This window comes from Rhea americana, unplaced genomic scaffold, assembly GCF_003343005.1.
Source record: "Rhea americana isolate MKP2758 unplaced genomic scaffold, rheAme1 scaffold_71, whole genome shotgun sequence".
In the NCBI taxonomy this organism is placed as follows: Eukaryota; Metazoa; Chordata; class Aves; order Rheiformes; family Rheidae; genus Rhea; species Rhea americana.
In genome coordinates, this window is record NW_028186879.1 from 1,095,268 (window position 1) to 1,122,514 (window position 27,247).

The 27,247-nt window shown below is 48.8% G+C and overlaps 2 protein-coding genes across 2 annotated transcripts in view; one reads left to right on the top strand and one right to left on the bottom strand.

Moving 5' to 3' along the window:
• CDX2 (caudal type homeobox 2) overlaps positions 1-23,115 on the top strand; it is a 26,948-nt gene extending 3,833 nt beyond the window's left edge. Inside the window, exons 4-6 of the mRNA XM_085321791.1 lie at positions 6-82; positions 15,043-15,103; positions 22,617-23,115. Of these exons, the coding sequence (XP_085177917.1) occupies positions 6-82; positions 15,043-15,103; positions 22,617-23,115 (637 nt within the window). The remainder of the gene's footprint in view (positions 1-5; positions 83-15,042; positions 15,104-22,616) is intronic.
• Positions 23,116-23,287: 172 nt separating this feature from the next.
• PDX1 (pancreatic and duodenal homeobox 1) lies at positions 23,288-26,985 on the bottom strand. The gene is made up of 2 exons (XM_085321757.1): positions 26,580-26,985; positions 23,288-23,676 (listed from the first exon to the last, which is right to left on the bottom strand). The coding sequence occupies exons 1-2, from the start codon at positions 26,983-26,985 to the stop codon at positions 23,288-23,290; spliced, it is 795 nt and encodes a 264-aa protein (XP_085177883.1).
• Positions 26,986-27,247: the final 262 nt, after the last annotated feature.

Consider the following 27,247-nt stretch of genomic DNA (forward strand, 5'->3'; position numbering starts at 1 on the left):
CTCGCTGGCGCGGCGGGAGCCGAGACCCCCGCCTATGCACTACGAGGCCCCGCGGGGCCGGCCGCGGCCTTGTGTACAGAGTGTACAGTGTCTGTGTCTCGTCGTCCGGGGGAAGCGTGGCCGTGGCTTTATTATTATTATTATTATTATGTTTATTTTGTTCCGTTCCGTTTCGTTATTATTATTTTTTTTTACCCTGGAGTTTGCTAGATAACAGGGGAACGTGGGCACTGCCTGTCAGTGCTCCCCCGATGAATCTCAGGGATTGGTCCGAAAGGTCTTAGAAATGTTGTTGAGCTAACAATGAATTTTAATAGGAAAAAAATTAAAGCACATTTTTTATTTTATTTTATTTTATTTTATTTTTTTCTGATAACCGTAAATATGCAAATTGTTTGTCCTGCCCTAAGGGCCGGGGCAGACAAGATAAGGCAGTGCTTAAATGTTCAGAAGTGAATTGCTTAATGTTAGATACTTGTAAAACAGCCCATAAATCCAGTGCTGATAGTCATCCAGCCAGATTAATTAGCCACAATGCGGAGAAATTGGAAGAAGGGAAGTCTCCTCTGAAAACTGTGTCCAATTGTGTGCTGAAGTGAGGATCCTTGTTTGTGTGTACTGAGCACTATTGCAAAGTATCTGGTGCCCTTTTGCACCGCTTGTAATGACCTGTCATTTAAATTATGTGCTGTTTCTCATCTTACGCTTTTCAGCTTATTTGGAGTTTTTTCCAGTTGTTAATTTCAAAAAGTCTTCTTGGTTTTAGCTGCTTTATATAGGCTTTGTAGATCACAGCCTCACCATGAGCAGTCCTGTGCTGTAACACATTTCCACTTTCTGGTTAAGTGGTGGGGACAAGGCATAGCAATATGAACCAACTCACCAGTCATGGCCACAGATGAAAATAAGAGAGATCTAATCGGTTTGGCCAAGTTGCCTTGGCTTTTTTTTCTATGTGTACTTCTTACTCACAGCCAGGAGAAACCCCATTGGGAAGTATGGCCTCACATCCAGGCTGGGGACTGTAACAAGGGTGCTTTGGCAAGAGTGGCCACGCTACAGCTAGTGCCTGGGGCTGAGCATGAGACCGGCTTGCATGGGCATAGGCTTGGACCTCATCAGGAATGGGAGTACTATCCAGCCTCAGACACATTTGCAAATGTTTTATCATTTTTTTTTCTGACCTCTTCAGCATTTGGCCCCATGTCATTCTGTTTTTCTCATCATTTTTATTTAAAAGATTCCATTTATCTTCTTTGGGACATCTTTTTTTTTTTTTTTTTTTTTCCTCCCATGTTGACCCTCCTCTCGTCCTTTTGCTGAAGGCGAAAACCAAATGCCAGCGTAATTGGCAAGACTGCCTAAGGTGGTGTTAGTTTGCCAGGGCCTTGCCCACTGAGCAAGGAGAGGACCTGGGAGAGGACAAGGAAGTGGTGAGCACCTGCAGCAAAGTTGCTTTGCAGCACACTTTGCTGCACATGAAACAGGCTCACATACGCTCACTGCTGCATGTGAGCGGTGCGTGCACTCTGAGGCTAACTGGGCCAGAGGTTGGGTGCTGCTGGGCTGGCAGGCTGATGGCATCAGCATGGCTGTGCAAAGCCTGAATCAGGGCTCTTGTGTCTGGAGGAAGGCCATGGTGAGACTCAACATCTCCAGTGCAAGAAACCTACTTGATTTTCTGCCTTGTGCATAGCCTTCAAGGCAGGTCTGGTGAAAGGGAGTGGGTGCAGCACTTGAGGCAGCCATACTCCTTGACACACATCATGTTCTACTAGGTCCAAGCAGCATGTTTGTGGCTCACTGTAGATCAGAGGGCAGCAACAACTAAGCCAATTTTCCTTTGCCTTTAAAAAGTTCTTGGGTCTTTCTGGAGCAGCTGCTTCCCAGGGATGTCTAAGACAGAAGAGTATCAGTGCCCAAACCAAGGGCCTCAGCTCTGTACCTTAAACCTGAAACCAGAGAGACGAGAGTAGGGAAGGAGAAGGATGACAAAATACTACCTTAATAGGGTTTCACAGGCACTGTAATGTACTCCTTCCTCTGAGCGGTCCCCGCAGCACAGAAGGGCTCCCAGGGGCTGCTGGCCATGCCCAGGGAGCAAGGGCATGGGCAGGCCCCAGTTGGGTGCCTTCCCCTCGAGGATGCCCTCTGGTGCCCAGGGCCGCCCCCGCAGCGTTGAGCTCCAGGCCCTGCTGCTGCCTGAGTTGCTATGCGTTGCTGTGATACGCCTGTCAATAAACCCTGTTTGGATTGTGGAGCAGAGCGCAAGGTTTGTTTGTTTAGTGGTTAGAGGTTCAAAAGTCGGCATTGTCCCACTGCAAATGAGTACAAGTTTTTTCTCCCTAAGGAAAAGCTGGCCGTAGCAAGAGGGAGGGAGAGATATCGGTAGGCCCTTTTATTTGCTTCCAGGAATAATTAATGGCAACGTGAAAAAAGATGATCACAGAGTTATGAAAGGCCGTCAATAAGTAAATTAATCACAATGGATCTGTGGGTGTAATAGGTGCTGCTTTGCATGATTTTGCTGACATTTCTCCATGCCTATGGAGCTGGGTTGGCAGGGTAGGGGGCTTCCCACTGCAATAGTGGCAGCAACAGCTCCCTGCACCTGCCTGAGCCAGGTCCCACTGGGTTGGGACAGTTCCTGCAGCAGCAGCATGTTCTCCACTGTCCTGAACACTGAAAATTTTAAGATTTCCAGCTCTTGCTTGTAGGACTTTCCAGAGAGTTACTTGTCTTGGCTGAAGTGGACTGCTCAGTGTGCAGTGTCTCTTGTCTCCAAAATGTTCATTAGAGATGAATAAACAAACCCAACATGTTTAAACATCCCTATTCCAGATCTATTTCCCTCTTTGCTGCTGAACATTCATTTTCTGAATTCTCCTCAGATTCTTGATGATTTCTAAGTCATCTGCATCTTCCAGGCCATGCAGAACTCAAATTTCTTGGTACTAAAAGGAAACAACCAAAAAAATAATATCCACATACCATTTCAAACATTTCTCCTCTTCCATCCCACAAACAATTAAATCACCAACCTTCTAGCTTCTTTTATATTCCTTGTGTACCATAAAGCAGTGTAGAAAGGCACAAATCAGCCATTTTGTTCATTCAGGGATGATAATTACGTGAATCTGGATGATTCATGTAGGCACCGTACGGAAGAGGCAACCTAGTTGCAGTGACCTACTGCCTGAGCCCTGCAACCCAGGGAGCTCCCCACCGCTCATTCCTGCAGCAGTGAGCCAAGCCTGGCTGGACTGGTGGGGCTCCATGGATCAGAACTCTTTGCACCTTGCCTGCCTGGCAAATGATGGAGCAGATGTCTCTGGAGACATCTGCAGGGTCTCCTCTGCTTGATTGGAGTACCACAGTTCCTACTCTTCACAACAGAGGGCCAAAATCCAAGAAATCAGAGGGTTTGGCCCCAAAAGTGCAGGTAGGTGGAGAGTGGAATTAGACCTTTGCTCTTTCTTGGCAGATGCTCCTGCTCTCATCACAGTATGTTAAGAAGGCATATAGGATCTCTTCCCTTGGCTTAGCTCTTATTCAGAAACAAGAATTTCCCAAGAAAGCTTTTTGTGTTTGGGATAAAGAATGAACATGTGCATCATACCTTACCATGGGGAGAATTGTAAAGCACTTACACAGAGGACTTCAATGATATCTAAAATAAATGCCTCCTTGAATCCTGAGCATCTCCCCAGCACATGTTCTGTGCCCTTAAGCAGTTCATCAAGCACCTTGAGTTTGTAGTATGAAGACAATTGACTTTATAAAAAGGAAGAAAAATCCCTAGTCAGCAGTAAGCAACAATTTAAGCAATAATTTCTGAAGAATCCCTTTGCTTTCTGCACATGCAGGTGGCCTAGGTGAGGCATGTTGTTTCCACTCACAGGTGAAGCAGGAGAATCATTGGCTAGAAGCACATGCCCCAGCAGTGTGACAGAAAGCAGAGCCCATCCTTTGTAAACCGAGGGGAATTTTGCTGTAGGAGACTTACTTTCTGCTTCCAGAGAACTGTACAGGGTCATAGATTTCTGTTCTGTACATCGGTGGCAGGCATCAAAAAGGAAATCATGGAGTTTATAGTTGACATAACATTACTGGACACAGTGCTTCATAGCCAAAATTTACATCAGAAGACCTTGTATTTGCCCTGGATCTTACCTGAGACTAACTGGCAGTCAGAGGAGCCACATACTGAAGTTTAGAGCAGTTATAATCAAAAGCAAAAGTTGAATTGATGCCAAAGAAGCTGTGCTGGAGGCCTTCCAGGAGTGAACAGCTCATAAGCAGTAAAGAAGGTCAGCAGAACATGAATCTGGCAAGGGTATGTCCAGTTATACAGGTAGCTCGGGGAGAAAATAAGGACACTTTGCTACAAGAGGACATGGTGGCCTAATGAAGTAGAGGGTGAGCGCCAGGGAGCTGCATACGTAATCCATAGAAACAGCCCAGTCTGCTCCCTGAAGAAACAGCTCTGGTTATTGGGTAAAAACCACTGCAGAATAGAAGTGCCCTGAACCTCCGGGGACAACTGGGGCCATAACCCCATAAGAAATCCAAAGAACCCTTGGTGCAGGCCTCCAGCTGAGTTCCTCAGTGAGGGTAGGACATTCCCTCTCCTCTCACTGATGAGGAGGGGCTGCTTCCTTCTTGCCTACATGTCTTGCAGTGCTTTGACTGAGGTGAACTTATGTGGTTTCTTTTAATTACTGTCTTAGCTTCTGTAATACTCCTGATTCCTCTCCCTGTTTTCATGTCTTTCAGAAGCCCAGCTCACCTTCCTTGAAAGAGGGGGATGGACACTCCCTTGCCAAGGGACAGAAAACATTTAAGCTATTCACCAAAACAAACAGTTTGTTGCCAGGAGACTGGACTCAAAGACTTAGGAATCTCTTTCTAGCCCTATATTTCTAAATAAAAGCATCATCCATTTTGAGATGACACCCCACTGATCCCACTGCAGATGCTTTCAAAGCATCACAAATATGGGAAAGAAAAGAAAAAAACTCCCAGAAGATTCTCATTTCCTGCTCATGTGGGTGTCTAGCTATAAATCTGTGGCAGCCATCAGACTCCAGCCCAATTAACAGTTAGTAAGATGGTAGCTAATAAGAATAGCTTTTCCTCTTGTTCTTAATTTTCCTTAGTCAAAACATAATATCTAGCCTATTGGCTGTGGCAGAGACTTTCATTCCATTCTCTCAACTAACCAAAGTGCATCGCTTTCTTTCTTAAAGGTCTTAGGTGTTTTTAATTGCTCATTATAATCTGCTGATCCCTAGTAATTGAATCGGAGTAAAAACAACTAGACACATTCCATATATAATATCCGGACTCATTATCTGACTCCCGCACTCCTATCCTGAGAAGTAAAGGCAGGGCTGGAAGGAAAGCACTCCCTATACTATTTGAAAAGAAGAGAACAAACCAAACAGAGAAAACATTGCGACAGCAAATACCGTTGCAGAGAAATAAGTCAAGCACACAGACCTTTCCTGCTCTAAGCATTCCTGTTCCCTTACTCATCCAGGTATTCTTTGGCAGCTGTCGCAAGCTCTTGTAATTTTGCTTGAATCAGATCCTGTTCCCCTGACATTTCTTGTTGCCTTCCATGGAGTCATGGCTTGTCCTTCAGATAACTTCCACAGAACTGAAGATCTTTGTAAGAAAAAAAAGCTCTCTTATCTCTGGAATTCTTTGGAAAGGGATGTTCCACTCTCTGTAGAATGTTCCTTGTTCTTGAGGCAAATAAGACAACCTTTCAGCCCCAGAAGCCAATATTTCTTGCAGTCTAATCTTTTTCTACCATAATCTGATCATGAAAACAGAAAAATCTCTCAGGGCTTCAAGTCTTGCTTACTCCCTGCCTCCTTGAATGAGGTATCTGGATTCCCAGTTCAGTGCTTGGGGAAGATTAAGCTTCTGGCATGGGGTTTGGGAAGGAAAGGATGCTTGAGTCACTAAGCAGCCATATAAAAGGCTGAGGGACCCCATCTCTTTTGTCCCCTCTATTCTACATGAAGCTTGATACATGAGGAGTGCTTTGAGGGATATAGGTAACAGAAAGGCTAGTTCATAGCTTGTAACAAGGGCTCAGTTCTAAGTTAAGCATTAAATTCCAGCTGTAAAACTTGAGTATGTAAAACTAGGAGTTGATGATCCTATGGTGCCTCTATGGTTAGCTGGGTCTCAGGATTTTGGGGATCACAATTTTGTATTTAGGTATCTCAGACATGTTGTCCAGACATGGACAACAGAGTCCTTCTGAGGGTTCAAAGGCATTTAAGTTCCTAAATCTAGGAGGAACCAAGAGGGAGTAGAATCCAAGATTTTCCCTCCTTTCTACAGTTTGAAAATGGGCCAATTCCTCTCATAGAGATTGTTACAAGTGATGTAAAGAGCTGTGTAACTGCTAACTATCAGGGTTTCTTTAATCATAACTCAAACTTTCAATTTCTTTAGGAAAACTCTAGTCCTCACCCAATCTAGGCATTTTTTATAATCATTTGTAAAATTAAAGAAAATAAGAAATTTACATTAATTCCTGGTGAGAATCACCTCCTATCAGCAATAACAAATAATTTATATTCTAGTTCGGAATAAATATTGATGTTTTGTGAGTCACACATTACAATAATAGAAAGGGGAAAAAAAGACCTCAGAACACTCCTTTTCCAGATATTGTAAGTATAGCATATTCTTTCTGTGGCAGTAATCCTCATTTATTTTAGATCCTCTTTGACCCTCGTCAATATGTGTATATGCATCTATCTATGTATAGGTAACTACCGTGAGCTGAAATGAGCTCTCTAAAAACATCTTGCACAATTTTTCCCAGGAATGTAGTGACTCAGAAGAAAAAGTTACTTTGTCTTATCAGAAGTGTATTTCTTCCTCCAGGATTTTGATCTAGAAACATGATCCTTTTTCTATTCCCAGTAATAATACTCTGCTTCTGCAAAGCCACAGTACTGCTTTGCACCCTCTATTTTATTCTCTGTCACTTCCTAGCCAAGCTCCTGTTGTGACCCCAGAGGTGTTTTCCATTCTCATAAGCTTGGCCTCTGCTGCCAGCTTCTGATGGTGAAACACGCTCTACGTTATCTCCTTGCCTGTGGCCACACACTCCTTAACTGGAGCAGGAAAACACCGCATTGACATGAGTCAAACTAAACTAGCTCCCCAAGGATGAACAGCCTGGGGCTGACATGGTGAGGGCACAGACATCCCTCAGCAACACCCGCTGTGATCCCAGCTCAGCAGCACAGTGGCCGGGGGGACATGGCCTCCTCTCCCACACATCCCTTCCCAAGCCTAGGACACCTCAGAGCCTACCTCCTTGGCCTAGGAGAGTGACTCTCTGTGCCCTGTGAACCTCCCTGTGGTTGGCTGGGGACAGCCCAGACAGCCATATATGATCTCTGAATTAGAAAGCAAAGAGAGACCACGCAGGAGCAACCCAGAGGGACATCAGTAAATGCACCCCAGCAGCTTGCAGAACCACAAGAACAAGACAGTGAAAATTGACACTGCCACAGCTCTGTACCTTTCTGGGCAGCTTTGTCATGCTTGTGCCAACATGCCGCTCCCTCACCTGGCCATCCAGCCTGCTCAGGGTGCCCACACGTGCACCTCGGGGAAAAGCAAGGACTACTGGGAACTGTTTGGAGTACGTCAGCACAGGCTGATGATTCATGCTGGAAGAACAAGCAGCAAGTTTTTTATCTGACTTTAAATGTTTCTAGAAACATCTCTGACGTTTAATCTCACTCAGTATATTTTTTCCTTTGTGAACATCGTACTTTATATGCTTTGTCCTATGAAACACACATGGAACTCTACTTCCTCCTAAATCAGCACACACTCAGATCCTTACAACAATACACTTCAGATTCAAGCCAATGTTGATTTTGTTCAACAGTTCTCAAACAGGCACCCAACTGTTCACTGCTATGACACTCTCTATGCAATATTGAAAACAAGACCAGAGTATTTGGCTCATGAAGTGGCATCTCTTCTCTCAGTCTAACAGAAATGTTACAGAGTCATCCAGTACCTGCTTAGATGACGAATCTTCTTTGCTGCTGTCCAGACGGCTAGCTGATGAGCTAGAAGAGTTGATGAGGTAGGCTGGGATCCTGCACATACGTCTATCTTAACAAATTAAAAAGGTCAAGAGTATCCCTTGGCACTGCAAGTCATTCAACTAGCTTTTGGCTCAGGCCAAATATTGTTCACCAAACAGCTCTGGGGCACAGTTTGAGAGTCAGTACAATCAAGAGACTATTCCCAACATGCAGCTTGGGGGCAGCTAGGCTGTTTTGGGGTGTAAGTTATCTGGATATGGATCATCTGGTGACATTTGGCCTCAGTGTTATCTGGGGCATGATCAATATACTGGTGCAGATGTAGTCTCAGATTCATAGATGATATTAAAACCACATAAACCAGTTCAGGAAAGACATTCCGTCTCTTACCTTTGCAAGAAATCGTGGATACTTGTAGATGTGAATATACTCTATTACTCTTAGCAAAATGTCCCAGAGGATTGGCTCCTTTCTGCTTACTTCATCAGCACAAAGGCAAAAGTAGAAGAATCAGGGTAGATGCTCCACCTGGGCTGAATTTATGGTACTGATTTCTCCTGTTATTGCCAGCAAAGTGCACAGATTTGAGCCTGTACTGCTGGTAGGACCAACAGCCTCGTATGAGGACAGCTGTCACAACTCCTCCGCCAATTCCATCTCGTTGGCATGCTGACCCAGAGCAACCTGAGTCTCATGCTTCCAGTAGGGAATTTCTACCTGTTTTTTCACAGCCAAGGCTAATCTTATTTCAGCATCTTTGTGTTACAAGGCTGGACCTCCAGGGACCTCCAGGGACATGTGGTTTTTTTTTGTTTTTGTTTTTGTTTTTTTTTTTTTTTTTTTTTTTTTTTTTGCATTTAGAAAGATCTGCAATTGCATCTGGCCATACCCAGTCCAACCGCAGCTGGTCAGCAAACACCTGCAACTCCTTCAACTTTCTACTCATTACTGTTTTGTCTAGCCCTTCTCCACTTTGCCTTTCCCTAGCCCCTCAAGTAGCTCACAAAATCACAGAACAGTAGAGGTTGGAAGGGGCCTCTGGAGAGGCCCATCTAGTCCACCCCCCCTGCTCAAGCAGGGTCACCTAGAGCATGCTATACAGGATCGCATCCAGGCAGGTTTTAAATATCTCCAGAGAAGGAGACTCCACAACCTCTCTAGGCAACCTGTGCCAGTGCTCTGTCACCCTTATAGTAAAGAGGCTCTTCGTCATATTCAGATAGAACGTCCTGTGCTTCAGTTTGTGCCCATTGCCTCTTGTCCTGTCACGTGGCACTGCTGAAGAGAGTTCAGCCTCATCCCCTTGACACTTTCCCTTAAGGTATTTGTAGACATTGATAAGATCCCCTCTTGGTCTTCTCTTCTCTAGGCTAAACAGGCCCAACTCTCACAGCCATTCCTCATAGGGCAGATGCTCCAGCACTCTCATCATCTTTGTAGCCCTATGCTGGACTCTCTGCAGTAGCTCCATGTCTCTCTTGTAGTGGGGAGCCCAGAACTGGATGCAGTACTCCAGACGAGACCTCACCAGGGCTCAGTAGAGGGGCAGGATCACCTTCCTCAACCTAAGTCGACCTAGTTGGATTGCAGGATACATTTCAGGAGAACCAGGTGCTATGTCCCAACAAGGCTTGAGATCACCATTAATTTGTTCAGCTGCCAGTTTCCTCATTGAAGTGATGGACAGGTTGAAATTTATAACAAAATATACAAAGGAACATGACAGAATGGACCAGGAAACATCAGAAAGAGTTCTGAGTTAGAGCCCAAGAAGCTCATACCGCTTGTCCCCCACCTTCCATCCCAGCAGACAATGCCCTTGCTCGGAGAACTGAGGCATCTCGCTACTCCCTGGGTGTCAGCCACTATGCCAGTGGGACTCTGCTTCAGCCTAGGCAGCCATATTTGCACAAGCTGTATCTGAATGGTACTTTGGGCCATTTCATATTGTCATCAGTGGAGCCTTATACCTGGTAACAGAAACAAGAACCACAGACTCCTTGACTGCACTGAACTCAGCCATTTTCAGTGTGCTAACAGGCAGCACACAGCAGCCTGTAAGACTGTAAGACACAGCACAGTGAATGATCTGCAATAAGGTTGCTTACCTGCAGCTTACTGTGGCCAGTCAGCTATTGGTTGACAGTGAATAAATGAAGCTCCAACTCCACAGTGCTTTCCCACTCTCTCTGTCAGAGCACACCAAGGGCTGTCTGCTCCCTAAGGAAAAATGTGCTGGGAGCTGAGCGTGGCCCCAGTGTGGGTCATGCCCTTACCAATAGGATGCAGCTCGACAGGGTCTGAACATGGTGGGCAGAGCTGATTCCTGGTAACAGGATCCATTGTCAATCCCAGGCAAGGCAAGCAATGAATGGGTCCAGGAGCAATCCAGTGAGTCCAGTCAGAAACAAAAAGGAGATGAGGCCAGAGACAAGACAGGAGACAAGGCTTCAATGTGAGTCCAAAGCCCATTCATGAGATATAGAGCCAAATACAGGACTGTAAATATGCTACAATATATGTATGAGGGGATCCATCCTGGAGACAGTCTACCTACAACTGTAGCTACCTGTAGCTCTAGTTACTTACAGCTACCTACCCCCCATAGACTATCTGTGTACTCTACAGATGTATAGATCTGAGGTTCATCCAGGAGGCAGGGCCAGAGTAAGGATAAGAGATGGGTACACCTATAACACAGCTCAGGCAGGGACTGAAGCTCAGGCCTGATCTTGAATGAAGCCTCCAGCCTTAGTCCCATGGGCAGGGTGTTGGAGAAGGCCCCAGTTGAGGCTGGTCTGGGCCACTAAGGCCTGTTACAGCACTCAGGACCCTGTCACCTGCTATCTGAGCAAAAGGCTTCCCATGTTTATGGCATATACCATGGTCAGCCTCAGTAATTACATGTTGCTAGGCGCAAAATATCTCAACTTCTAGAGCTTTCTCTGAACAAGTTTGCTTAAAGTGTTCTGCTGCTGTAGGGAGGCAGGAGATGCCCCTGACCCCTCCTTCACAGACATACTGTTCTACAGCAATGGTCTTTACAGTTCTAGGTCTAACATTAAAGTCTTGGAAAATATAGTGGTATATACTATACATGTGATTGTACTGGACCAGCCTGATGATCTTTGTGGTCCTTTTCTTCCCCTTTTCCTCCTGGTCCTGCTAAGTTCTACCCCGCCAATTTAGCCTATTCACTCCCAGCTTGATCTTGCTGGGCCACATTTGCCTGCCTTCACTTCCCAGCTCTGCAGAGATGTAAGCGACACTTCCGCTCTGTAATTGCTTGATGGATGGAATCTGCTTTTTGAGGTCAAAGTCAAAGGGATCTGAGGCAATGTAAATTCTTAATAAACAATCAATCAAACAAACAAAAACTGACCGAGGCCGCTCGTTATTCGCAGTGGGGCCGGGCTGCCCTCCGTGGCGGCTCCATCCTGCCGGGGCCGGGGCTGGGGCCGGGGCCGGGGCTGCGGCGCCGCGGCGCGGCCAGCAGGTGGCAGCGTCGCCGCGGAGGCGCCGCGCGGCGCCGGCCGGGCGGGCGGAGGCACCGCGCCGGGCCGGGCAGCGGGGCCGCAGCCTCGGGGGCGCCGGGAAGGTGCCGGGAGCCTCTTCTCTTCTCCGTGGCCTCATTTCCTTATTCAGGGGCTAGCGGAGAAAAGCGGGCAGCAACCCCTCGAAGGCAGCTCCCGCCATGCCGGCGGGCAGCTCGGTGCCGGCCAGGGAAACCCTCTGCTCTGCAGCCCTGTAAATGACCCACAGAGGGGTGACAGGCTGGTCTTAATCCCTCTGAGTGAGGCCACCAGTGCATTCAATAAGGAAATGACAAAGGAGAATCCAGCTCCTGCTGAGTCCTTCCAGGTGCAAGTTTGGCCAAATACATTTTATTTATTTTGTTGCAGTGAACATCTTCCTGCAAAGGTGAATAATAGAAATTAGGACTGACAGTAGCCAATGACCTTCTCTTTGGGCTATTATTGTGCTTGCCTTACTTCCTATTAAGACTTGTCTCAAGTGGCACAGCATCCCTCGCTTCCTCAGCGTTGTACCAGTGGGTCCCAGCATGGGAAATTTGAAACTACTCAGTATCCATTTTTCTGCTGAGCAGCACCATAGAACTTTGCTTGTCCTCCTTGCTCTACATTCTTTTTTCCTTCTTCAAATACTTGTTGCTGCAGTAATGCAAGACATCATCTCTAGTTGTTAAATAAAACTCCTCGTGGAGTAGAACCTACAAATATCTACGGCACCCTCTAGAGAGCCATGGTGGCTCTAAAGAAAGCTATTGTGTGCACTACGTAACAAACAGTTGAATAGCTGGACAACTCATTCGTGCTCAGCCTTCTACTCTGAAATCTCAATACACATTATTCCCTTGGTATCCTCCTGCATAGCTGCTCTCCAAGAGTCTGGTCCAAAGCCCATTCAAATCAGTCCAGTTGGCTGCAGAGCTTTGGACCAGGGCCTAGATCTCCCTCACTGGCTCTTGGCTTTATGCCTTTTCTATGCCCTCACTTGGAACAGTCTCTGCCTGCCTGAAGGTCCAATGTTTTTTTTCTCTCTCTCTCTTTTACCACATACCCCTTAGTCTCATTTCTTTCAGGGCACTTCTCTACACTGGGTGAATGATGGTGTCATAAAGCATATTGGGACTAAGCAAGAAACATCTAAGAGAAGAAGGAGGTGGGGAACAAAGGGAGGTAACCCCTGGAGAATCAGAAGTGAAACGAAGAAGGCCAATAGCCAAGACATGCTGGGCCTCAAAAAGAAATTTAAGCAAAGCAATGAAGTTCTTCAGCAGGACAAGGCATGAGTCCACCAGTGAGGAAACCATCATTTGGTACATCTGCTGTGTAATGAGTGATGGTCATGTCACTTCTGAGAGGACCATGCCTAATCTCTGAAAGCCATCTAGTGGGGAGACTCCTGCAGCCTCCCCAGGCAATTTGTGCTGGTTCTTCTCATTGTGCTGCACTCTTCTCACTGTTAGAAGGATCCCTGGACTTCCACACAGGTGCATTTACATTTCGTGTGTCATTGCAGCCTTTCCACAGAACTGCTCTTTCCATTCTTTTTTTGAAACCACGTCTATGAAGTTTTTTTGTTTGTTTGCTTGCTTGTTTTTTAAATCTATTCTATTTTCTATCAGTCTGCTTTTATGGCCAATTAATTCTGGCTCCTTCAGCCTCTCATCCTAGACTTGTTTTCTATCTGGTGATCATTTTCTTTTTTCTCTTTTTTTTTTCTTTTTTTTTGGGGGGGGGAGTGGGGGATTTTCCACTAGGTGGTCCATTGTTTCTTGAACTTCAATGTTGCAAAGAGGAAACAGCATTCCAGTACCAGCAGTGACTACAGACTCCCAAATCTATGCTTTAGATGGTTCCTGGCAGTACAGGGAAGGCTATAATGACATAACTTCCTGAGACAGGGGAGAAGACTTGGCAAATCCAGAGATAGCTCCCATTCATGCATCCCTATAAAGTCCTCCCTAGTCTCTTCCCTTAATCAGATGCTCAGAAAACAAGACTTGCAAGGAGCTACCTGGTCTGGACAGTTTTCAGTTTCTTCTCATACTCATGGGCATGGGCATGAGATCCATTGCTGGATGACATAGTTGCAGCTTTTCTCTCCCTCAGGATCCCTGTGCATGGGCTGCTTCACTAGAGAGGGGTGAAGCCTGCACAGTGATGAAGATTACCCTGCCCTGGTTTCACTTGCCACTGAGGAGAGCTGTGAGGGTAGCTGAAGTTCTCACCTGTCTCTTCTCCACTACTGAGTTCTTCCAATAGCAGAAGTCTGCTTAAGCAGAAGCTTATGCAGTGACTAACAGAGTGGTTAAGAGAGGCTTCAGGGACAGAAGTGCTTTCCAAGTGCCTCAGCCTCATCGGCTTCCCTCTCCCCTGCCTGCCTCCTTTCATGGGTGGCTGCTGCCTGTCTCACCTCTTTTGGCTCTGCCTTCCCAGTGGAGGATGCTGTAGGGATGTATTTGTCCCTGCTGACAGCCTGTGGACCCATCACAGCTGTGAGCTGAATGCTGGTGCTTGTACCTTTTGCATGCCTGACTTTGCAAGCAGGGCTGTGCTGGATGTAGTCTGGCCTGGTTCAATCCATGCATTAAAATCCCAGGTCATTTCTGAGCTGATAGTGAAAATAATCTCCCATAAATTCTGCTCCCTCTCCTTGTTCTTCCAGCAACTGTGCTGCGTGTCTGTACCCCATGGGTTGTTCTTCCTCTGCTTTGCTGCCCACTCAGGTCCACAATGCAATTTCACATGATACCTGATCATCTAAGAACAAGTTCTCATTTAGTGGAGCTGCTTCCTGGCCTCTAGCTCCTAACTCTGTTGTGAGCATCTATCTGCTCTTTTGTACAAAATCTAGTGCTGATGCAAGTGTAGGGTGAGTTGTTTCAAAAAACTAGAGATAGCACTTCTTGCAGACAGCAGAGTATTTTGTTGGATCAGTGAACTGAATCTCTCTGCCATTGCATTGACTCTCAGACCCAGCTCCTTCTCTGTCCAGTCCCCTCTTCTCTCAGTGCTTTCTCTTCAGTTACTCTCTCCCTGACTGGCTTTTAGCTTCTCCTACATCCTCATCCGTCTTGATTTGAGGCTCCATAAACAGCCCGTAGCTCTCAGCCCTGCCTCCCAGCAGCTTCCAGTCACAGCATGTCCTTCCTTCCAGCTCATTTTCCCAGTCACCACCCCGCATCTTCACCACATGGACTTGACATTGGTCCCCTTGAATTTTCACTGGCACAGAACTAGGTTGGTATGTCACAAGCATTCAGAGAAAACCTCACATCTCCCTCAGTCTGACTATTCCAACTTGGTGGCATGGCCTATAGGAGTCAGCTTGTTTCTTCCTTAGTATAGACTTTAATCTGTAAAAGACCCTTTTCCTCCTGACCCTCACTTTTCACTCTCTCCCTATTTTTTTTCAGATTTTCAGTCAATGAAGAATGAAGTGCTGGCATATCTAGTGGCCACCTTTGAAGAAAAAAGGTATTGGGCATATGCGCATTAAGAATTGCCAGTCATCACTTGCTCCCAGCTCTATGTCATCTAATTGCTGAGACTCAGCTAGTAGCAAAATATTTTTCAGATCATCTCTGAGTAGCACAGATGTATAGTTTACCTCATTTCTCAGGACTGAGTTAAGAAGATGGAATAAAAACAGGCATAGGAGCAAATGGGACTTCGCTGAAGCAGGACATAAATCTGTTACTGGCTTTTTATCTCCCACATCTCTGCAGTTTTCCTGACAATTTCCAGTGTCTGCATCCAGACCAGTTGGGATGATCTTTCCCAGGAGTAGTGAGGCAGTTCTATAAGATGTTTTACCAAAAATAGCTTTATTTACGGCCATAGGCAAACTGAACTGAGCGTACCTGACATGGACAGTTGGAACAAACTGGGCAGCATGCATAGTTCAACAGTGGACAAACACTTGCCCTCTGAAACCAGAAGAAATGGAAATCTCTGTTGGAATTCAAACGTTTTCCTTTAGTTTATGGACTGAGGAAGAACGTGGAGATGGGAAAGCAAACTCCATTATATCACAAGGGTGAATTAAGCTTCGGTAGGAAAGGTGCAAACTGCAATTAACAGCCAAGGAAAACACGCAAAGTACCTGGTTTCTGTATCATGACTTGTTCCCTAGAAACACAGAGCCACATTCTCAGCTAATGAGCTCACTGGCATCATAATCCTGTAGCTGTTGAGGTCTTGGCACCACATCAGTTACCTTTTTCTTCACCCTTCTCTGTACTGCTTAGTTCTCCCCATAACAAACCAAACTACTTCAGCCTCCATTAGTCTCTCTCCTGATGCCTCCTGCTTTCAGCTGCCGGACATCCTCTTCCTTCTACCTGTCAGCTCATTGATGGTGTTGCTTTTCATCGCTGTTTGTGTCCTCTCCACTACTTGCCTCATAGACCCACCCTTTTCTAGCTATTGGTTTTTGGGTTTCATGGAAACTGCTTTTGCCAATGTCCCTAATAACCTTCCTGATGCCAGAGCTTAGCAACATGCTTTTCCTCTCAAAATTTTATCCTTTGACTTCTTGGGAGGCTGTTAAAAAGGAGAAGGGGAATATACTTTCTTGTCCTATGCTCCATAGAGCAAGGAATCATAGACTTCAGTTGCAATAGATAGGGCTTATTAGATGTTGGAAAAATACTCATGTTAAGAATAATGATGCACTGGAACTGAGTGATGTTGGAAAATCTTCAGATTGTAGATCTCAAAGAAAAGGATGGACAAATGTGCATCTGGAGTGATGCTGTTTTGAGCTCAAGGATGGAGTAGAAATCTCAGTGGTTCCAATCTCCATTCTCTCTTTTCTCCTTCTGGACGTTTCTAAATAAACTTCTTCATTCCCTCTTTGATGTTGTAGGTAAGGGTCGTGTGGCTCTACCTACTGTGGTCCTTTTCTCTCCATCTAATCTCATGCACAGAGTGAAATGCTATCTTGCATATCTACCTCCAGATATACCTTTCTGTTCAAACTAAATTGCCTCACTGAGGTCTATGTTGTGAATATACAACCATCAATGACACAGCAGCAGAGAGTGAAACCTTGAGCAGGTTTTCACCTCCAGCTCCAGGAACCAACTGTAGTTAACAACAATTTTTACTACAATGATTCTGAGGCAGAAGAATCGATGACTTCAGAGCAGAGGGGGTCCCTCCTCCTTTTTTTTTTTTTTTTTTTTTTTTTTTTTTTTTTGGCAATTTTCACTCTTGGGGCAAAAATCCAGCTCACAGCATGAACTAAAATAGCAGAGCTTGTTATTCTTCCAAATTATCTTGAGCAATGTCACCTCACACAGTTTCACCCTTAGCCAAATACTGACTCACCAACTGAGGGTTAGAAGTCGGAAAGGAGAGAGGGCATTCCAGATGACAGATCAGCTCTCAGTTGCTGAAAGCTCTGCAGGGAATGAAAGACACTTATTTTGGATTAGAGGGAGCAGTTATGTGAAAGTATGGTTAAAAGCCACAATGCAAAGTGGCCGCTTCCACTCCCTACAGATAAATGTATCTTCTCCAGGAGAAGTTGCATTTGTATCCCTAGCATACCGCACCCAGCTATGGCTCCCAGCAGGCAACTCTCTGCTGCCCCTCAGAGAAGGATTTGAATCCAGGGAAGCAGTATTCAAACACAGATTCTACACAATGCACTCCTACCTCAACCTTGGTCTTGAAACAGCTTGATCTCCTAGTATGGGCCCTGGGAGACCTGTATTATCTCTGAAAAGAGCTCTTTTTTTTTTCCCTAGTTCTCTGTTTTTCTTATGCCAGTGAGGTCACTAATCTCTACCTACCTTTGCTCAGTGCTTTGAGGTCTGTAGAGAATGTCCAAGACAAGCACAAGTAAATTTATAATGACACATACTGCCTCTGCTCAGACAAAATACCAGTATAGTGTAAATCACTCACAGAGAAAACTCATCTGAACTCTAAAATAATCAAGTTTAGCCCTGCAAGAGGAGACACATGCCATCATATTGACAAACTGCTCACTGTGCTTTCCGTTCCTGCTAGATGTATTTTACTCTTGAATTCTAAGTCCATTGTGCCAAGATATGTCTGAGTAGATGTTTTTCTCTTCCCTGGTCTAGGGTATCCCCCAATGGGTTTATAACTGGTCTTCATGTGAGGAATGAATCAGTGTTGTACTGCTTTTCCTTTGTTAAGGCAAGGGAGAAGTAAAAATTCAGGTTGTTACTGTGCAGAAGTGATGGGTGCAACGTAAGTTGTACCAGCATGTCTGAGTGCAGCTCCATAAGTTCTTGCTCCCCAGATAGAGGAGTTGAGCTTTTTCCTGTTCATTTAGTGTTTAGTACAGGCACAGCCACTAGAGGAACATGCAGCCTGCATTCTTGCAGCAGCTGCCACAAGTCATCCGCTTTGACAAAGAGCGTCTCAAGGGAGAGGGAGGGCATGAGGCTCTGCCAGCATCAGCTGATCTAACCTGCTCCAGCTTTGTCACAACCTGAAGCCCAGCAACTCCCTCTTTACCATTGCTTTCAAGGTGGAATATTCCAAATCTGATTGAAGTTCACCATAATCTCTCAAGTTTCTTCCCTCCTAGTATATTTTGGGGTTATCTGTGAGGGACATGCCTGTTTGTCAAGGCACCTACTTCCTGTGCCTTGTAGTTCCTGGTGGATGGAGCCAGTGGCAGAGCTCCTTGGATGTGGGTTCCTGCTTAATGGCATCTTTATTGGCAGCCTTTATTACAGCCTATCCTCCTACTAGTGCTGCAGAAAATTTACTGAAAGCAAATGGTTCCTGGAATAAATGTTGGTACTAAACAATCAAACACGTGAGGCCTAATTGTGGAGGAACCACATGTTTGAGTTACCACTCCATGAATGAAGCTGGCCAGATCTGAATCATCACTGAGGCATGCTGGGGAGAGAGAAGTACTAAGCTCATTTCCCTTATGTTTTATTTGTCTCTGCTTATGTTGCAATCCCAGATCCCCTGGGATCGACAAGAACTGTCTATCAGGGCAGGAAGTGGTGGGAGGAATAGAGATGGAGAGAAGTGGAGACTGGGAGAAGTCTTGGCTCCATGCACTTCTCCCTTTGCTCTTCCATTCCTCATGCTCACCATCACTGCAGGGTTGCATAGGTGCTGGCAAGGTGCATAGTAAGATATTGCACAGAGTGCTGTGTAGTCAGTGGGAAGGAAGCAATGAGGCAGCCGTAGATAAATAAGGATAATCAACGTTCACTACTTCTAACATGGAAAATGGGAAGTTTTTTGCATGCTTCATTGTCCTCTCCAGATCCTAAGACATTGATATAATTGACTGGTGTAAGAATATGCTTGAAGACCTGGTCATTTGTATCTCTGTCCAGCGTAGAAGGAAGCAGGGAGGGAACTATCATTCTGAGTCACAGTTCATTGGAAGTTTTATGTGCACATACGTGTGTGTGCATGCATGTCTGCGCTTATGTGAAAGCCTCTCAGGAGAGCTGCCATGCAAGTTGTCAGGAATTACTGGAGCCCAGCACCATTTCTTTCTACTTCTAAGGTAAGCGATTGGTTTAACCTTGATACCTAAGGCCTTTTGCCAAGCCAACTCTGCCCTTTACTGAGGCCAGATTGTAAGGTGTGTTGTCCTGCTCTACAGACCCTGCCTTGCTGGCAAAGCCTTTCTGAGAAATATTTATTCTCTCAGTCTTGAACATATCTCCTCAGCTATGTTCATAGCAGCAGCAGCAACCGCAGCGTGTGAGGTAGCAGGCTTCAGTGTCAGACTGGAAAGACTTTCACACCTTCAATTAAATCACTGCTTTTAGAATTGATTTATTGGCATAAATATTCATTTATGGAGGGCACTTTCAGGCAAATGTATAGTTCTGTAATGGGAGAGACAAGTACAGTCTCCAAATGCTGACTTTTACATGGCCATCACTACAGGCTCCCAGGACACATGGAAGGTAAAGCAGGGGATTGCCTGGGTAATGTGTGAGCTCTTTCTCATCTTCAGCCAAGGCATGGCAGTAGAAACTCAACAGAGTCTGCTGGATGTTACTTCTCAGAAAGCAACACACAAACAGTCATTTTTTGGCAGGATCTTGCCAAAGTGTGAGGCTCCTGGCCTGGGTTTAGTTAGCTGTCATCAGTTGCTTAGCCCTGCTCAGGGAAGGAGGAGGGTGTTAAAGATCCACTGCCTTGTGGTGATTTGTGTAATAACAGTCAATATTTGTGTAAAATTGAGCTAGAGAGGAAAGCTGTTGCTGCAGTGCTGGAGGGAGGTACCTGAGCAAAACAGGTGCAGTAAAGATGTTGCTTTGCAATGCCGCAACATGACTGCTTCATTGGCTTCCTCTGGAGCCTTACATAGGACTGATGCCTCCATAGGTTCTGATGGCACATGCCTGCTCTCTGTACATCTGGGGGAAAAAATGGCTCTGAATCTTGCTCAGTTTTTCTTTAAAATAATTAACGGGAGTACATATGATTCTTGGGGATGTACCTCTCTCATGCAGAGCAATGCCTGCAGGACTTGAGTATTATCCAAGAAGGGAATCAAAACACACCCCACACTTTTCATCTCTTCTCTAATTTTAAAAGTCAGGATTTTTAGAATGCTTTGTGTAAACTCTTACCTGCAGGATTACAGAAGATTAAACATAATTATTCACTATTTCACCGTCTCCAAAGATGGGGGGTTCATCCTCAGGAAATAGGGATGTCTGAACAGCTCATTTTGGTGGACAGTAAGATGGCATAGCACAACAACTGTAGCAGCATTGTAACTTTGCAGATCAACCATGCCTTTCATCGGCAAGATGTAGGACTGGCTGCAATGCTGAGTGATGGGGTGCCATGAACAGAACTTTACCCAGGGTTGACTTGTTTCAGTCAATGCCAATTTTACCTTTGGTGCAGTTGCAAGAAAGATGGGTATAAGAGAAAAAAATAAAGAAGCATTCATCCTATAAACTGTATTAATTCTTTAAAGAAAAAAAAGACTTTATTCATTAAAACTCAAACATGTGGGTCTAATTCTACATTCACTCATGGTCAGACAATTCATATCAATTCTGCAGTTTCTCAGTTTCTACAACAGTGCAGAGCAGAAATTGAAACTAAATGCTAAATACTAAAGAAAGGACAGGCAAAATGTCACTGTGTGTGCAATTTAACTAGGAAAATGCTCTCTATGAATGTTAGGGAGAAATCTTGGCAGTTTGCATGATAGAATTCCTTTTTTTTGCAGCCAGATTTCTTTTTTTTCAGTGGTTCCCAAATAGCAATTTATGTACCAGACACTGTAGATGGTATGTGGAAATTGTTCTACTGAGTGTTTCAAGTGACAGGTTTGATACTAAGAATAAATGGCGCTGAGGTTAAAAAAATATTTTCTTGGCCCCATAAAATTTGAGAAACACTACTTTAAATAATATGGTGCTTTGTTTCACAAGTAGCACGGCTTTATTTTAATTTTGCTCGTTAATCATTGGAAAAGTTCTTGCCTATTGACTGCATTTGAATGAACAAGGATATACAAGTTTGGATGATAAATTCCTCGGGCAGCTTGCAAGAAAACTGACCAAAACGCGTCTGTTTGTGCACACAGATTAATGCCCCCAAAGAAATGAAAGGCAATACAAGAATTACATGTTCTCGTCTTCACCTGCCGTTTTGAAAAACGTCTTATGCAAGGTGGTAAAATAAGAGCTGTGGAAAGCTGCGTCCTCTCCCCCTCGCGTTCAGCAGTGGGACGGGACCGTCTCTCCACCCTGCGCTTCCCCTGCGCGCTGCACGGAGGAGGGCGGCGGGATGCGGACAACAACCTCCGCAGTCCAGCGGCCAGGCCACGGGATGAAACCCTCCTTCTCCTCCTCCTCCTCCTCTTTCTCTCGCTGGTCTCTGCGGCCCGGGCCGCCAGCCGGGTGCTCGGAGGGCTGCGGTCAGGTGTGCGCCTGGTCCCTGTCATGGATGCTGCCGGAGAGAAAACCGGAGGCAGAACTTGAGCCTTCCCATCGAGGAGAGAAATCTGTCATATCTCCCAGGAAGCTCTTGCGATGTTCGTGCCACTATTTTTTGTTTCTATTCTGGCCATATGTTTTTTTCCCCACATATTTGAATTTCCAGTTCGGTTTTAGACAGTCGCTGCAATAGCTCATTTCTCCTCTACAAAATGCCAATTCCTTCCGTTGCCGCGATAGGGAAGATTTTTCTGGTGACAGACCAACAGCGGGGGGAGAGCGAGAGGAAGGATCCGGGAAGGCGGCCGGCGACGGGGCGGTTTTTGCATGCATCCCGAGCAAACGAGTTCCGTTCTGCGCTACACCAAGCCGGGCCAAGAAAAAAAGGGCTGAAAAGTCACAGGTATAAGTCAGCGCTTCGGGAGGCAGTCTGCCCCAGACCTCTGCCTGTGTTGTAAAACCAGGTCTGCAAAGAAAATCGTGCAGCGCCAAGCACGAGCCAGAGCGGCTCGGGGAAGCAGGACTGCTTGCGCTGCTGCCAGGTCTCTTCTCTTTGAGAGAGCGTTCAAGTGAGTGCCAAAGGAGGAAGAGAGGAAGGACGTTTTCCTCCAAAGGACCTGCGAGTAGAAAATGCCACTGAGACCAGTCCGGTCCCGGCGGGTAGGTCCCGCCGGCGGCTCCCGCGGGGCCGGATCTGTCTCTGCTGCCCGGCGGTCCCAGCTCCCCCGCCGTGCCTGGGCCCCACGGGCCGTCCCCAAACCCGCTGATCCTCTGCTGCTCCTTCGGGCTTGCACCGACCCCTCGAGCCGGCGAGCGCAGCCCTGCGGCTCTCCGCGCGCCCGCGGCCCCAGCCCTGCGCGCCGCGGCCCCCAGAGGCGCCTTCGCCCCCGCGCAGCCCCTCCGAGCATCCGGCAGCGCTGGGTCTCCCGCAGCCCCAGTCGGTGGCGGAGCCCCGGAGGAGGGTCTGGCTATCTTTACTGGCCGTCTGGAGTCGGTGAGCATCATATATACCACCTGCAAAAAGCTCAGGACTTTTTTTCCCCTTTCCCCTCTCTCAAAAGCAAAAGAAAACGAAACAAACAGGTTCCAGTTTCCAAAGAAGTAAGTAAAGGTGCGGTCGCCGGCGGGAGTCCTCAGTATGGCCGATGCCCCGGGGCCCCTCGAAGAGAGCGGGACAGCGGGGTGCCCATCCCCGGGATGAACTGGGTCTCTCGGCTCCGTTCCGGGCCGCCCTCTCCCGCGGCCCGCATGTGTACAGCGCCTTGCACGGCGAAGYCTCGCTCCCCGGCGGCCGCCGCCGGCGTCCCACCGGCCACAGGTTCTGGTCAGCAGCTGCCGCGGCGCGGTCGTATCCTTCCTCCCGWTTCCAGACCGCTCCGCGCAGCCGGCGTTGCCGTCGCAGTCGGTGGTGGCTGCGGGTCCGCCCCAGATCCGCCTTCCCTGGGGGAAGCTGCCCCGAGGGGGCCGCGGGGCCTCCGTCGCCTCCGCGGCTCGCCGGGGGCCGCCTCCAGCCCTACAAACCACACCGAGCCTTTCCCTGCTACAGCCGAGCACCTTTAATTTTTGCAGCAGAGGGATTTCGGAGGGGCGCGCACGAAGCACAACGTTTCTCCCGGGGAAGGCGGGCGAGGATCAGGGAGCCGGCGCCCCCCCCCGGCTCGCTCCCCCGACCCCTTCGTTTCCCCCGGGCCAGGCCGGGCCGGGCTCTGTGGGGCGTGGGGGCTCCCGCGGCTCACCGAGAGTCCTGCTGCCTTCTGGGGGCGAGGCTGGAGGGGAGCAGGTCCCTGGAGGCCCCGGCGGGCAGGTTCCCAGCGGCACACGGCTGGAGATCCTCTTTGCCCGAGAGCTCTGCGGAGGACACCACACAGTCTTGCTCGGGGTCATTGCTGTGTCCTGCCCCTCGCTTTTTGTCCTCTTCCTTCTTCCACTTCATCCGCCGGTTCTGGAACCAGATCTTTATGTGTCTCTCGGTCAAGTTCAACATGACAGCGAGCTCCACCCGCCGCGGCCGGGAGATGTACTTGTTGAAGAGGAACTCCTTCTCCAGCTCCAGCAGCTGCGCCCGGGTGTACGCTGTCCTCGTCCGCTTGCTCTCCTCCTGCTCCGCCACGTAGGACCCACCTAGAGAGAGGGGAGAGTCAGGCGGCAGCAGCGCTGTCCCCGCACCCACGTGCGGAGCGGGGGCGAACGGAGGGAGACATAAGCGCGGTGCGCGGACGGCCCGGCCGAGCTGCGGGCCCCGCTGGTCCCTCCTGCCCCTCGGGCGCTTGGGAGTGCCTGATTCCAGGGCCCTGGCAGTCAGGCTGTCCTCATCGCTTCCTGTTGCTATTTTATTTTGTATTTTGATCTCTGTAAACTCTATCTCCACCTAAGGGCGCGTGTTCCGGGGCTTGGCAAGTTGTCGGATTAGCGGGGGAAAAAAGCAACAAAATAAAAAAAAAAGAAAAAAAGAAGAAGAAGAAGAAGAAGAAGAAACGGCTTTGCTATATGGCCCACAAACAACCAAACAAAACATAACAATAATAATTTAAAAAGACCTTCTCTTGAAGCTACCTGGAGAAAACAACCAACCGAGCAGCGGCAGGCGCGGGGCCCGGCCTTTCCCGCAGGTCACAAGCCCGTGGCGATTTGGCACGGGGGCCGTGGGGACCCTCTCTGCTCCGYGCAGGGAGCCAGCGCTGCGCCGGGGGCGCGGGCAACCGCGGCCGCGGAAGGTGAGCGCCTCTCCGCGACGCCCGAGCGCGGCCCGCCGGCACCCAGCGCTGTAAGCAGTAAAAAGGGACAGGAAAAACCTCACGGATCCGGAGCGCTCAGAGCCGCCGCAGGTTCCCGGGATTTCTCCGCGGAGCAGTCCAGGCCCCGCGGGACCGCGGCKGAAAGCGGCGGGGCCGGGGCACGGCGGCGAGCTGGGGCTCCCGCCCCGCGGGGCGCCCGGCCATTTCGCCAAGCTGGTCGAGACCTTTGATTTCGTGATCCCGGAAACAGCGACAGTAACGAAATCCCCGTTCCCAGTAAGGCCGCCGCTGCTGTGAGGGGATATCGGGACGCGGGACTGTGCGATCATAACGAGTGCAGGAGCGGCGGCGACGGCAGGAGCTGGGGATTAACGCCGAAACGAATTATCCCTAGTACTAACACAAGGAGTCTTGCTAGGTACACTTTTGGTCGCCATATAATCTCCAGGGCTCAGTGACAACTACCTGAACTGTCAGAGCCACCCGCGCTCTCCCGTAATTCAACTTTGCATGCCCATTATATGTATACATATATGCATGCAAATTTGTTATCGTGTATATATATAWAAATTATATATTATAGATTATATATTATAGATTATATATATGTGTATATACTATTTTTTTTTTACTGCTACGATAAAGTCAAATAATAACTCCGGGAAGGCAAAATCTTGCGAGTGTGTTGTACGCCGCGGCAGGAAGGGAGCGCGGGGAGCGCAGGGCCGCGGCCCCGCCGTGCTGTGCCCGGGGCAGCGTGGCCCGGGGCCGCTGCGGCCGCGCACGGCGGGCAGCCCKGGCAGGGCTCCGCCGCCGCCTCGCCGGGCGCCTGGGTCTTGCGATAACTCTCCGCGCGTTGAATACAACGCAAAACTCCGCTTCATTCTGGAACGCCTAAATCCCACGCGTTTCTGTGAAAAAAGAACACGTCTTTGGTGTATATAGTTTGCAACTGTAAGTACTGGGGGTTTGGCTACAGGCGTAACGTACGCGCCTGGCAAAGAGCAGTGCCACTTACGCCATACTGGGTATGCGCCATGTAGCTGCAGTAGAAATATTAAGGCGCGTGTGTGTTTACGTACACACCGCACATCATGTACACGATTTAATGTTGCAGCATTGCATTTGCCTAGACCTTTCGGATGAGCTAGGAACAGCGGAGGAGAGCTATTAACTTTTCTGGGAAAACTTTCGTTTTGCTGCTGTTTCTGTCATTCCTTGTGTATGGAAGACAAAGARAAGAGGAATAGTTTCAGAGTTTGGTTCCATCTTTTCTTTCTTTTTTTTTCTCTCTCCTAAATTCATCCAATTTGATTTTATCCTCCCGGCATAATCTCTGCCTCCGAGCCCACGACGTGGGCGACAGCACTCTTGACTCTCTTACCCTGCCGAGATGCCACCGAGGGGACCGGTGACTGCAGCCTGTCCTTCCTCCCCCCGATCTGACCCATGCAATTACCGGACTATTTCAAGGCGATTTCAATTCTCCAGTCCCTTTTTAACTGTCTATTTGAACAAAGCCATTAATATAATATTTGCCGTATAGGCGTGACAAAGGAGTAGGACACGATAACATTGTGCAGGGAGAGACAGAAATATTGTTCCACAGCGGAACTTTCTGCCTAGATAGAGTTTCTTCCCCTCGCTGGCAGCTCTGTTTCGTTTGTGCATTGTTTCTCCTGCCCCGGGTTTTAAGTTGTAAAAGRTGCAATTATGGCTAAAACCAAGCGGGAAGCGGGAAGGAGCAGGAGGAGGTGGAAGAAGGGGGCCCGGAAGAAGGGGGCTCTGCTCTGCGCTGCCCTCGCCGCTGTGCCCGGCGCTCGCCGGCCCGCTCGGCCCCGCGGCCCGTTCCGCGCCGCCGCCTCGCCCTGCGCGGCCCCGCGCGGAGCCCGCTGCCGTCGGCGGAGCGGCAGCGCCGCGGAGCCTCCGCGCTGCACCTGCTGCGGCGGCAGCGCCCGCGCCGCGGAGCTGCGGGTCCGCGTCGGCCCCGTCTTGGCGGCGATGAGTTAATTAGCGAAACCAATTTGTTAGTCTTTGCTCGGGGCTTGGCAGCCGTCGGGCTCTGCCCCGCGGCGCCGCGAGCCTGCCGACGGGGCCCCTGCCGATATTAGTGGGACTTTATCCCCGGGGCTGGGAGCTGCGCCCGGGCTACGCGCTTCCCCGTCGGGTGCACCCGACTCYCGTGCCCTTGTCAGCCGCGGCCGCGGTGCGCGGGGAAGCGGGGAGCACCGCTGCACCGCGGGGGGGCTTCGCGGCCGGGCCGGCGGCAGGAGGGGGGGGCGGCCTTACCGGTCCACTGTCCCTTCCAGGCGTGAGATTTGGTGGATTTCATCCAGGCGAAAGGCACCTGCACACGGGGCTCCTCTATCGCCCCCGTGTCCGCCCCGTCAGCGAATGGCAGCGCGTCCTGGTGGGGAGGAGGAAGGTGAGGATGGTGGTGATGGTGGTGATGGTGGTGATGCAGTTGCGAGACCCCGGCATCCTCAGTGATGGGGGGCACCTCATAGGGCGAAATGTCTGGCGGACTGCCTTGCTCCAGCGCCCCTAAGGCACCGGGATAGGGAGTCTGCTGCTGCCGGCCCATGTAGAGGCAGGCGGGGGGGCTGGGGTTGTAATCCTGCGCCTGAGCTCTCTGAAACGCGCACGACTCCTTGTAGAGCTGCGCCGAGGCGTAATACTGCTCCTCAGTGTTCATGGCTAGCGGGGCGCGGGGTCCGCGGCTAGGGACGCATCGGGCTGCTCCCGCCGCCGGCGCCCGGGATGCCTCTTTGACAGCTCGCCGCCCGTCGGGCCCCGCCGCCCTGCCCGGCTCCCGCCGCCTCCCCATAGGCGCCGCGTGAGCCCTCCCGCCCCCCACGTGAGCCCTCCCGCAGCCCTCCGGGGCGGGGCGGCGCCCATAAGAGGCCACCCGGGCTGGCCCYGGCCCCACAAGCCCCTTCCCCCTGGCCCCGTGGGGA

Excerpts from the sequence above, each read along its gene's own strand:
- PDX1 (XM_085321757.1), bottom strand. The coding sequence starts at position 26,985 with ATGAACACTGAGGAGCAGTATTACGCCTCGGCGCAGCTCTACAAGGAG. Across the intron at positions 23,677-26,579 it reads CTGGAAGGGACAGTGGACCG|GTGGGTCCTACGTGGCGGAG; the intron begins GTAAGGCCGCCC and ends CCCTCTCTCTAG.